Here is a 12,058-nt window from a genome sequence, read left to right on the forward strand (position 1 = left end):
GGCGGTATCTTCTCACAGCCGTGTTACCCCATCCCTGAGCGAGTCTCTGCAGGGTAAAGACAGGTGCGGCAGGTGTTCCATCCCCTCATAGGGGACACCCCCCCCCCCCCCCCCCCGCCTCTGTCTCTGGGGACTTGCCGGGCTCCGTGGCACCAGAGAGCAGCTGCAGCCACTGCTTCGTGAGGAGCCTTGGAGCCCCACAGTCTCCCTGGGATCACTGTTTTTTGTCACTGCAGGTTTGGAGATGGGACTGATCTGCCAGTCAAGGGCCACTCGAACGGTCGACTTGTTCTCACTTCTGTCACTGAATCAGCACTGCCCACAGCATAAGAAGGTGAGGGCAGTTTCCCAGGGAATTTGAACAGGACCATCAGAGAATTACCAACAATTCTGTGCTTTGCAACAAAGGTCCTAGATGGACTCTGTTAGGAGCCGGAAGTGTACCCCCGGCCCCTCTCCAGGAGCTCACAGCCCGGACTTCCACAGCCTCTGAGAAAGGGGAGCTCTAACCCTGAGCGAGAATCCCAAATGCTGGAACTTTTAGCGACCACACACCTTCCCAGCTTCTCCCTGGTACCTGGAAAGAAAGAATGCTTGTCTTCTGTCTGGGATCTGGGAAGACGCAAGACACATACGTCCCTGTCTGTATTTTTAAGGGACTGTTTTAAAAAATACTATTTAAGAAATGTAAATGTAAATATAATATTCATGTAGAAAATTGTACAGATCACAAGCGTGCAGTTTGATGAATAACCCGTGTAAACAAGAGACTGAGTGTGACGGCACACCCACCTCAGGTTGCCTTCCAGTTTGCGGCAGTGTTTTGTTTTGCTCGGAGATCACGGAGCTTCGAGACGGTCTGACACCAGACTCCAGTTGTCAGTGGGATCCCAGAAGGCCGGCGTGGACTTGTGTCGGGCAGTGCCGACGTGCTGGCCTGTGCTGCTCTCTGGGGCTATGAGGGCACCGACCACCCCCCGTGGCAGAGGCACCGACCACCCCGTGTATGTGGAAATAAGCCGGATTGTCTTCTTGCTTTAACTGAGGGAGAATGTGAGGGAGCAGCTCTGGGAAAGAAGGAACTCGTCAGGGCTTGGGCAACGTGACCTTGATCTAGGCCTTTATGTGCCAGAACCCCAGCACCTGCACCTGCAGAGGGAAGGCACGGAGGAGGGGAGGGTGGGAGAGGGTGAGGCGTGGTCCTTCTCCCCAGGACAAGGCCAGACTGAGGCCCCGGGATCCTGACAAGAGCAGCTGCGTTCTCGCAAATAAACCCCTAAACTTGGTTTCCTTAGCTGGAAACCAAGCCCAGGGCCTCTTGGGTTCTCACGGTGCTCCTGGTGCTGAGACTCCGGGCATCTCTGACCCATTTACAAGCGGCTCAGGACAACCAGCCCTCAGTGTGATCAGTGTGGCCGCTGGCCTCCAGGACGGCCCCCAGGGATCCCTGCTTCCTGGCATCCTCGCCCTCGGGCCATCGCCTCCTACCTTCCATCAGGCTCCGTGCGTGCGCGTGCACGCCGGGACACTGCCGCAGTGACGGTACGTCTGAGATGAGGTTAGACAAGTCAGCGCGCCTCCATCCCCGCATCTTTCTCTCTTTCTCCATCTGGTCATTTGCTCTGGAGAGGGCCGGGAGCCATGTCTTGAGCTAAAGCCAGCAGCCCTGTGGAGAGATCCACGTGACCAGGGACTGAGGCTTTGCCAGGGGCCGCTGGAGCGAGCCACGAGGCAGACCTGCAGCTCCAGGCACAGCTTCCGATGACTGCGGCTCTGGCAGACGGCCCAGCTGCATCCCTGGGGCGGGGGGATCCCGAGCCAGAACCACCCAGCTAAGTCATCCTCGGATTCCTGACCCGCAGAAATCGTCCGAGGCCATACACTCTTGTTTCAAGCTGTTGTTTGGGGTTCACTTTACAGCCACACGTGAAGACAATCCAACCCCGACCCATCTCCTGGGACGTTGGAAAAGTCCTTAGAGGCGGCCAGGGCTCCGGTCTCTGGCCTTCCAAGCACTTTGCTCTGACATTCAGCGTCAGTGCTGTGCTGGAGCAGGCTGGCGCTGGCTCAGAGCACCGACTGTCACGCCTCCAGGAATTCTGTGAGCTGGGTAGTGTCACGCTGGTAGTTTGAAATCAGCTGTGGTGGGAGTATTTACGCCACAGAAATAGGTGAATACTGCAGATCGCTGGCCCTCCCCACAGCCAATTGTCAGACGTCTGCCAGCACATCTCTGCCTTTAATAATCTCTGTCCCTCATTGCTTTGAAAAAGTGTGATATTTATTTGTTTATTTTTCAGAGAGAGAAAGAGCACGAACAGGGACGGGCAGAAAGAGAGAGAGAGACACAGACTCTGAAGCAGGCTCCAGGCTCTGAGCTGTCAGCACAGAGCCCGATGTGGGGCTCAGACTTGTGAACCATGAGATCGTGACCTGAGCCAAAGTCAGATGCCCAGCTGACTGAGTCACCCAGGCGCCCCCCCAAAACTGTGCTGTTTAAAGACTAAAATAACAACCACTAGTGTACTGATTCCTGGCCTTAAGGACTGAAGCATTTATCAATCCAGGCAATACTTCTCATACTCATTTCACAGACTCTTCCCTCCTCACCGATCTGGAATTTTCCATTTATCAATGCCATGCATTTTTGTTTTGTACTTTTACTACATATGGATGTGTCCCTAAACAACATGTGATATGGTACTTTGTGATAACAGTGTACTACGTGTTTTATTTTTTATGTTTTTTTTATTTATTTTGAGGGGGGGGGAGAGAGAGAGAGAGAGAACAAGCAGGGGAGGGGCAGAGAGAAGGAGACAGAATCCCAAGCAGGTTCCACACCATCAGCACGGAGCCTGGTGTGGGGCTTGAACTCACGAACCATGAGATCATGACCTGAGCCGAGATCAAGAGTTGGATGCTTAATCAACTGAGCCACACAGGCGCCCTTAAATTTTTACATAAATGGCATCGTAAAGTATGTATGTATCCTTCCTCCTGCTTTTTTCACTCAATATTATTTCTGAGTCATTTCTGTTTCTGTAACTGGTTTTATTTCATTTACTTTTCCTTATAGATGATATTCCATTGTATGACTATACCACAACTTACCGCTCCAGTCTCCTGCTGGTGGGCATTTAAGGTGGTTATTTTATTTTTGCGATTATACATGATTCAGCTCTTGGCATTTTTACTCCTGTCTCCCTTAACACATGCAAACGTTTCTCTACGTTTCCCTAGGAGTAGAATCGCTGGGTCGTAGAGCTTACACACCTGCAGCTTCACAAATCACCAGAGGAGCTATACTTGACATCCAGAATGGTCACAGCACTTGTGTTCATGAGTCCCCAAACTAGAAACAATTCAAATGCCAATCAACAGGAGAATGGAGAGACAAATGCGGTATAGCCGTACCAGGGAATGCTACTTAACAATACAGAGGGCTGAACTGTTGCCCCATGCGACCACATGGGTGAATCGCACAGATACCACGTTGAGGGGAAGAGGCCAAATCTTATATGAAGTTCTACAACAGGCAGGATGAATGTCAGGAAGTCAGTAAGAATAACAGTTACCCCGAGGAGTGAGGTATAAAGTGGGAAGAGCATGACGGAACCGTACAGGGCTCTGTAAAGATTCCAGGCCTTGATGTGGGTGATAGTTACCTGTATATATGTAGGTAAAAGATTGATGAGCTGTACACTTAAGATTTGTGCGTTCCATACTATACGTGTTATCCCTCAATTCAAAACATCTAGAGAAGAAAAACAAAAATCAAAGTCGGGGAGCCAGTTTATACCCTCACTGGTGGTGATCCTGCTACTGGGATAGTGAAACTTTGTCATTTGGTCTGTGTGACAGGTGTGAATGGTATCTACTGTGGTTTCATTTGCATTTCCCTGGTTATTGCTGAGGGTACATACACATCTAGTGATGTGTTTGTTGGCCATTTGGGTTTCCAGTTTCTGTCCATTGCCTATTCCCATCTTTTGTCCTTTTTTCTACAGGGTTGTCTTTTTTTCCTCACTGATTGTAGAAGTTCTTATGTATTCTGGAAACTAGTCCTTTATGGATCTCACATTGCAGGTATCTTCTTCAAGTCTATGACTTGTTTTTTTAAATTAAAAAAAAATCTTTTGTTAAATCAAAGTTTTAAATTCCAATGTGGCCAAATTTATCAATCTTCCTTTATGTCCTGTGGTTTTTGTTTCTTATTTACAAAATTCACCCATACTCTGAGGTAATAAAATATTCTAATATTTTCTTCTAGAAAATTTCCAGTAATGCCTTTCACGTTTATATCTTTAACCCACTTTAAATTAACATTTGTGTATGATGAAAGGACGGGCTGATCCACATTTTTAAATCCCGCTTTACAAGACATAAACAACAGCGACAGCAAAGAACATGCTTTCTTCTGCGCGGAGCATGGGAAAAGTCTAGCAGAGACCGTGCGCTTACGTTGCTACCTCATGGTCTTGAGTTCCTCAGTAAATCCCCCTCGTGATCTTTTGCAACCAGAAAAATTATGTTCTTCCAGCACTGTCTTTTGTTCTTTCGGCTCTCTGCCTGCTGTGGAAGCACTGAGCACCTGAGCATATAGAAGACTGCAGGGTCCCTCCTGTCCTCCTAGCATACGCGTTTAAAACTTAGTCCGGCCAATTACCGTTACACTTAAAACCTGTATTGTAAGTCTTGGGCTTGACTACAGAGATGGTGCCAGGCATAGCTAGGCTCAAAAGGCTGTTTGTTGACTCTGAGAATGGATAATGCTGCCTGTTTGTTCCTGCTACTTCTGCCAGTGACCAGCTGTGGAGACTTAACGGAGTCACTTAATATCTCCACCTCTGCTGCTTTCCACATCCTCCCCTGTGGATCGTGGACACCTTCCAGTCAGAGGTACTGTTCTTCCTGTTCTACCTGTAGGCATGGCCAAGTGTGGGCAGGGAGCACAGGGGCATGGCCACACCTGAGGCCATGACGGTATTTTGACTCAGCCACCCCTTCCTTCACTATGTAAGGAGCTCTGGGGTCAGTCTGAAGGAAATGCACACATCAGGGTGCTGGGAATCTTGTTCTCATCTGGTAGAGACTTCAGGCTCTGGAGCAGGAAGGCTGTCTGGGTTTGAGCTCCCACTCTTCCATTTCTAGCTGGGAGTCCTTAGGCTAGTTACTTCGTGGTTTTTGGGGGTTTTTTTTGCTTCCATTTTCTCATTGAACACAGGTAAAACACTTAGAACAGTGCCAAGTGCACAGTGAGTGCTCAGGGAAGGTCAGCTCTTATTACTGCAACAGCAAGTTTAGGAAGAGGGATTTTAAGCAGCAGCAATTTCTGTCCCAAGTCACCTGAAAGATGCATTCATTTTCTTATGGCTAGGAGCTTTAAAATATGAAAGAGCTCCCAGATACTTATTCCCTTGGGCACTAGCCCAGGTTTCAGATTCTTATCTTGTTCAGCTTTGGGTCAAGGAGGAGGAAGGATAATCCCAAGTTTGCCGCGAGAGGGCTGGATGGGGCCCCTAGACATACTGGGCTTGGCTCTTTTAATTTGAATTAGTGACCAAATTTAAAATTGGGAAGATTTCACATTAAAACAAAAAACCTAAGACAAGCCGGATTGTCCTAAAAGATCCAGCTAGGCTGGGACCTCATTCCTGCATGGTATCCATCAGCGAATTGCCCCTTCGGATGTGCCTTGGGCCTTTCTGGTGCTCTCACCCGCCCTTACGTGGGCTCCTGTGATATATATATATATAGGTGTCTAGGTTGGCATCCCCTAAGACAACCAAGATACACCACTTCAGAGCAGCTGTCCTATGCTGTCGGCCAGAGTAAAACTTGGGGGTGGGCTGCTCCCCAAGAAGGAAGGGCTCCAGGAAGGAACCCCTGAAGGAAGGTCCCAGTGCCGCTGAATCACAAGGTATGGTTTTCTGGGTAGCTGGAATGGGCTGCCTTGAGGATGGGGGCTGGTGGCTAATCAGGAAGAGGGTAGAAGAGTTATGGGCAGGGGAGGCCAGGGCCCCCTTTTGTCCTACTCCTGCAGCCATCATCCTCTCTGCCCGTGACCCCAGCAACCCAAGGAAGCTCCCGGCAGGAGGATGTGTCTGAGACTGGCTAACTTTCACTGTCACTGAGTCCTCCTGTGCGCTTCCACTCCATCTGTTCTTACCCTGGCCACCTTCTCGGGGTAATCCTCCTGAAACACTAGGTTAGGCCCTTGACTTCCTCTCCATCCACAGAAACCTACTGTTACCTACCCGCCCCCCCGCCCCCGCCTTAGCCATTAGATCTAGGCCAGCCTCACCAGCCTGCCAGGAAGGCAGCAGTCCTGTTTTCCCAACGGCCAAGAGGAGCCTTGTGCATAATAAATGCTTTCTAAACAGTGTTAGGACGATGAGATAACCTGTGAAACACTCAGTAATGTTCTGCGAACGCTGGTCCCTCTCCTCCTCACTCCAGTCCCTGTTTCTCCCCAGCCGCTACTAAGTCTCCAGTAACATCTTAAGAGACCTGATACCGCCATTCTCCTGTTTACAATTCTTAATAGTTCCCTGCTGTCTGCAAAATAAAGGCACTTCACAGACTGGGCCCAGGCTTCCCTCCTGTGGTGTCGGCACATATTCCCCTTACGTCCTGGTCAAATTGAGCCTCTCTGTTCCATTCTCCTCCCTGCCTTTGCTCGGTCTCCCGCCTGGAATGCCATCTCCGCCTCTGCGCGTGCTTGGGGGTTCCAGACCGCTCCCGCACCAGCTACCCCAGGTCGCCTTTCCTGACGACAGCCGGATCACGGTGGTTTCTCCTGCCCCGTGGCCGCCGCCCTGTCCCTCGTCCCCACTCGGTCAAGTCCCATCACAGTCCGGCAGGAGCGTCGGGATTGGTTTCCCCAGGGAACTGCGGCCCAAAGAGGACCCCGAGTGTCTTAGGAAGTTTCCGGAATCCCCCGACGCGCCCCCCTTCCAGCACCGGGAGCAGCCGATCTAGTGTGAGCGCGCGCCTGCCGGAGTCCGGGAACAGGGGCAAGGGCACGGGCTAGGGCAGGGGCGCCCAGGGTCGGCTCCCGCCCTGGAAGGGTCCTTGGAAGAACAGGAGCACCGGCACGGGGCTCTCCTGACAAACCACACCGCCGCCGCGTCGCAGCGGCTTGTAAGTCCCACACGGGGAAAAGTGAGGCCCCGCAGAGAAGTGACTTGGGCAGGGTCACTAGGTGAGTAGCGCGCTCAAGCGTGGGCCTCTGGCCTCCCGGTCCTGGAGCCCAGCTCCCGGTGGGCGGCCGAGCCCTCGGCCGGGCCTGCAGGGAGGGGCGGGGCGGGCGGAGGCGGGGGCCCGGGCGGGGCCGACACAGGTGCTTCGCATCCGGCCGGGGCGGGGTGGGGGGGGGGGGGCGCGGCTCCGCGGGGCTTTATAAACGGCCCGGGGCGCGGCGCTGTGTGCGGCTTGCTGCAAAAATAGTGCCCACGTGTGTGCGCGTCCTTTGCCGCGCCGGCTCGCCGCCCGCCGGCCGGCCCGTCCGTCCCGCAGGGCCACGCCGGCCCCATGGCGTTCCCGCTGGTAAGAGCCGCCTGCCGCCCGCCGGGGCGGGGCCGGGCGGGGCGCGGTCCCGGCCGCTGCAGCTAACGGTCCGCGCGCAGCCTCGGCCGGCTCGGCGGTCCGCTCCTCCCCGCCCCCCTCCCCCCAGCCGAAGGAGCGCGAGCCCCGGGCGGGGCGCGGGTCACGTGCCCGCGGGCGTGGGGCCTCGTGGAGGAGTGTGTGCGAGGGGGGGGGGCAGGGAGCCTCCTCGTGACTCAGGGCCTTTGGGCTTAAAGGCGCCGCGGCCCTCCGGGGGCGGTCGGCGGGGCCTCCAGGCTGCACTGCGGTCTCCCGGTGGCCTCGAGTGTATGTCCAGACGGGAGCCGACCGGACGGAAAGGCGCCTCGGCGCCGCGAGCACTTCCTTCTCCCGCAGCCGTCGCACGTGAGACCCGAAGCCGCCGGCGCCAGGAGCTCACGCACCGCGGAGAGCCCAGCGCCAGTCTCGTTCGTACCCAGTGGGCGGCGGGGGTGAGTGGCCCGGTGGGGCGGGGCTGCCGGCGGTGGAGACCCCCCGCGCCGGACCTACGGCGATCTGAGAGTGCCACGACGGCAGTGGGCACGGCTCCTTTAAGGCGGAGGGATCAGGCCCCTCGTGCGGACCGCGCTGCCCGGCCCGGGAGGTCACGTGGCTTCACACGTTCGATTGTGCCGGAGCCGCGTTCTGGGGGCGGGGCTGGCGGGGTAGGGTCCCACGCGGGTGGTCGTCGGGCACGTGCGCCCGGGCTTCGCGCCGGGGAGGCTGGCGGCTCTGAGGTGAGGTGGGTCCTGCGGCCGCCGGCGGGCGGCCGGGCAGGCGTGGGGGCGGCGCGGCGGTGGAGGGAGCGTAGGCCGCACCTGCCTCGGCTTTCCCCAAGGGCGGCCGGGGGAGAGGACCCGGCGTGCGTGTGGCGCCCCGGTTCTGTCATTCTCTCCTCAGTCCCGGTTCGGGCCGGTTGCACCAGCCCGGGGGAGGCGGGCGAGGGGTGCGCCCCGGCCTCGGGCGGGGGCGGGCAGCTGGCTAGAAAGGCCCCGGCGGGGCCGACGGGACCCAGACCGAGGACAGGCCACTCACCCCCTGGCGGTCCCGCTCGGCGTCGTTCCCCGGGCTTTTTCGCGGACTGGGCGTTGTGTGTCGTGCGGTCGCCCCTGACTTTGTAGCCCTGTTCCCGGGGGTGGGAGGCCGGGCCGGCGCCCTCGTGAGCCGCCCGGCGCCGCCCGAGGGGCCCGCGACAGGCCGAGAAGCCGAGGCGCACCCGGGCCCGGGAGCGCAGCCCGGTTTCGCGGCCGCGTGCACCTCGCAGGCCTCGCCCCGCTGCGCGCGCCCCGCGGGAGCCTCGCGCCTGGGGAGGGAGGTCGGCCGCACCCGTGAGAACCCGGCGGCGGCCCCTTCCCCCCCCCCGCCGGGCGCCGCAGCTCCGCGGCAGCTGCCGCCTCTGGTCTCCCTGGCTACCGCTCCGCCGCCTCCCGGGCACCGAGTAAACTCTGCGTCATCCGTCGGGGCGAAGGGCCAGCGGGGCGCTTGGCGCCCTGGGAGGCGCAGGTGTGCGGCCGGCCGCTCCCGGAGCGCAGGTGACGGCCGGCTTGCGCCCTCGGGCCGGGCCTGGGGACGCGCGCGGCTGACGGGGAGGAAGGACTCCGGACGGGCCGCCCGGAACCCGGGAAGCTCAGATCGGTGAGGGGTTTCTGTCGGGGGTGAGGAAGGGAACGCAAGGAGGGTTGGTTTCTGGAGCTCGGGGTGCTCCGGGCTATGTGTGGTGGGGGCGGTGAGGACGGGAGCGCCCAGGCCCCCCCCCCCCCCCGCCGCTCTTCTCCCCTTCCCGGTGGCGCTGGCTTTGAGCCGCACGTGCTCCCAGAGCACGTTGCCGTCGGGGTCGGCTTTTGTCCCAGCGATCGAATTCGAGCTCGAGTTGGCCTGGCGGTGGGATTTGCAAGTTGGCTTCCCTGCGTGCAGGTGCGTGTTCCTGAGCGCGAAACGCTTGCCGTCCCTCCTCCCAAGGCGCGTTCTCCAGTCCTCTCCCACGCCCGGGCCCCCCGAGCGGAGGGGACTTTGGGCCAGCCGTACGCGAGCCGGTGCGGTGCACGGGGGGGGGGGGGGGGGGGGGGGGGGGCGACCGTGGAAGCACGCCCAGGGCACCCGACACGGCCGTGGTGCTGTGGTCTCTGCCGCCGTGGCACGCCTCCTGGCAGTGTTCACGAGGCGGAGAGTGGAAGAAGACCCCCGGCTGAACGCCAAAGTTGTTAGCCAGTGAGCTCTCGATAGTGGCTGTCTCAGTATTTTCATGAGTCATCGAGCTGTTTATTTTGTTTTAAATCCTGAAAGCTGGTTGTGTGCTCCCATCCCTCCAGGGGCCCGAGGTAATATAAAGGAGCGAAGCGGGGAGAGGAGGGAAAGAGTTGTAGTGCGTCCGGAACCACAGAACTTCCGTCTCTCTCAAGGGAGCAGCTGGCTGTTGCCACACAAAAACGTGGGCCCGGGTTGATGGATCTTTGATTTTTTTTTCTTCCTAGTTAAAGCTGCCGGTCTGTTTTAAATGCAGCAATTAAAAAACTGAATAGTGTAGGACCAAAGGTAATTTGTCTCTGAAGAGTAGATTCCAGGTGAGGACTAGACTAGTTTTGGGATCTCGGTCTTCAAATGTTCCTTTTAGGTGTCCCTCCCCCCCCCCCCCCCATTTTGTAAATGAGGAAACAGGCTCTGAAATCAAGTTACAGGGCTATTAAGGAATAAAATTCGAGTGTGAACCTAGGTCTTTCTGGTGCCGTAGCTCAACGTGGTAGTCTGTGTATTCCGGTATGTCCGAGGGGGCCAAGGCTTACTGGTGATGTAGTTTGTAGAGAAAAAGCGGTGCTTTATGCTGGAGCCCCGTTTACAGGCAAAGTGAACCTTACTTAACTGCGTTGGAGGGAATGTCTGGTTGTGGAAGTCAGTGTGGGTCTTCTGAGCATTAGTGCAGCGGCGTTGCCGTCGGGAGGAATGTGCTGCGTCTATCATTCCACCATGTGTGTCAGAGCGGTTCGCTGATCTGAGAGAGCCTGAGGTCTGGAGAAATCGGGCTCCTCCCCCTGGGGCGGGGGTGACCCTCCCAACCCTCTGCACAAAAGACTTTCCTTTTTCAGGACAGTTAAAATTCTCATAACTTTTGAGATTAGGCAAATGTGAAATTAGATAATTGTTTGAAGACTCCAAAAAGAGAATGTGGCTTATTAAGTCTCACCTTTTCTCTCATAGCTAAGATTCCCAAAATCATGCCTCCTAGATTTCCAGGAAGAATTAATAGGGGTTTTAGCAGTACTTACTGAGATCTTCTTGAATAAGCTTCCAGGGCGTAAGATGCCTCTCTTTGCCAGGAATGAGAGACTGGGTTTTCATTCTGGGTAAAACTGGGTAAAATTTAGACTGGCCGCAGTGTACAGAGCCACACTAGCAGAGGTAAAGGGATTTGTACCTTTTATTTCTGTATTTTATTCCCAAAGGGTTTAAAGCATAAAGCAGTAAAGACCATTTTGCCAGAGGGATTTTTCTGTGAAAATTCACAGAGAAATATAGACTTGATAGCTTTTTTTTTTTTTTTTAAACCTGTGGTCTGGACAGTTTTTGGAAGGTTGGAAGCTTTAAAATGTTACCTGTTTCCAGCTGCTTTTCTAGCAGACCTTCTTAGCCCAAGCACTCAGGAGTTTAGTGTTTGTGAATTTAGGGGTGGGCAGGAAGAGTGAGATGACTAAAGTAGCTCTCTGCTGGTACTTTAGTGTTTACGTGATAGGCAATATCTGTGCAGATCTTCTCATTCATTGGTTTCACGTCCCTTGTCTAAATGACCGTTCCCTAAAATTATGTGTTTGTTTGAAGTGCAAATTAATTAGTGGGTTTGTACCTCTGGCTTGAAGTTTGGGACAGGAATGCATACCAAACCTGGATATTAAGGGTAGGCTGTTATCTTCAGTAGCTAGTGGTGGAGTGAGTAAAAGAAATCATAGGATCAAATAACAAATTATTTTCTTTCCTATGGGAGAGCTGTGCTAATCCCATCCTGTTTTGCAAATCTGCTTTTCCTAGGCAGTATCTAAGCTGTACTGACTCTGGGGAGAACTTGCCAGAAAGCCTGGGGATAGAGGGTGAGGGGGTTAGTAAGGGGGTTGGACCCAGAGGTTGGAGTAGAGGAGGCTACAAGAATTTTTGCTTCGATCTGTTTGATTTAAAGCCAAGAATCCTTGATCGCACCTGCCTCCTTGGCCCCCCACATTGCAGCTTTGGAAGTGCTTTGTTTTCTTTCCTGCCATTGTTGCAGCCTGCTTTGGTTATACCTCCTCATGAGAGCTCAGCCACTTTAGTGAGCACAAATTTTAAGTGCTGAAAGTTTTTATCTTCAAGGTAGGAGCCCCCCCGCCCCAAAGAAGAATATCTGTTATAATAAACTAGCTGAAAAGGTGGAATGAACCAAGGTACATAATGTGTGTTAATATTTCCTATATTTTATGGGGAAAATTATCTGACTTTCCATAAAAAGTCAGTA

The 12,058-nt window shown here is 54.9% G+C and overlaps 1 protein-coding gene and 1 long non-coding RNA gene across 11 annotated transcripts in view; one reads left to right on the forward strand and one right to left on the reverse strand.

Moving 5' to 3' along the window:
* Positions 1-125: 125 nt before the first annotated feature.
* Positions 126-8,798, reverse strand: LOC122239363. The gene is made up of 3 exons (XR_006218352.1): positions 8,620-8,798; positions 793-1,666; positions 126-577 (listed from the first exon to the last, which is right to left on the reverse strand). It is a non-coding gene; the product is annotated as an uncharacterized LOC122239363 (long non-coding RNA).
* Positions 7,476-12,058, forward strand: part of CPEB1 (cytoplasmic polyadenylation element binding protein 1) — a 90,663-nt gene continuing 86,080 nt past the window's right edge. For 2 of the 10 annotated variants that reach the window (XM_042987968.1, XM_042987973.1), the window contains exon 1: positions 9,472-9,498. Coding sequence is in view for 2 of the 10 variants with exons in the window: in XM_042987971.1 (XP_042843905.1) it covers positions 7,875-8,036 (162 nt within the window). In the remaining 8 variants the exon portion in view is untranslated. Of the gene's footprint in view, positions 7,549-7,843; positions 8,037-8,244; positions 8,322-9,122; positions 9,220-9,468; positions 9,499-12,058 lie in introns of those variants that run through there. The other 8 variants (XM_042987972.1, XM_042987971.1, XM_042987976.1 and 5 more) reach the window with 8 other exon arrangements.

Source organism: Panthera tigris, chromosome B3, assembly GCF_018350195.1.
Source record: "Panthera tigris isolate Pti1 chromosome B3, P.tigris_Pti1_mat1.1, whole genome shotgun sequence".
NCBI lineage: Eukaryota > Metazoa > Chordata > Mammalia > Carnivora > Felidae > Panthera > Panthera tigris.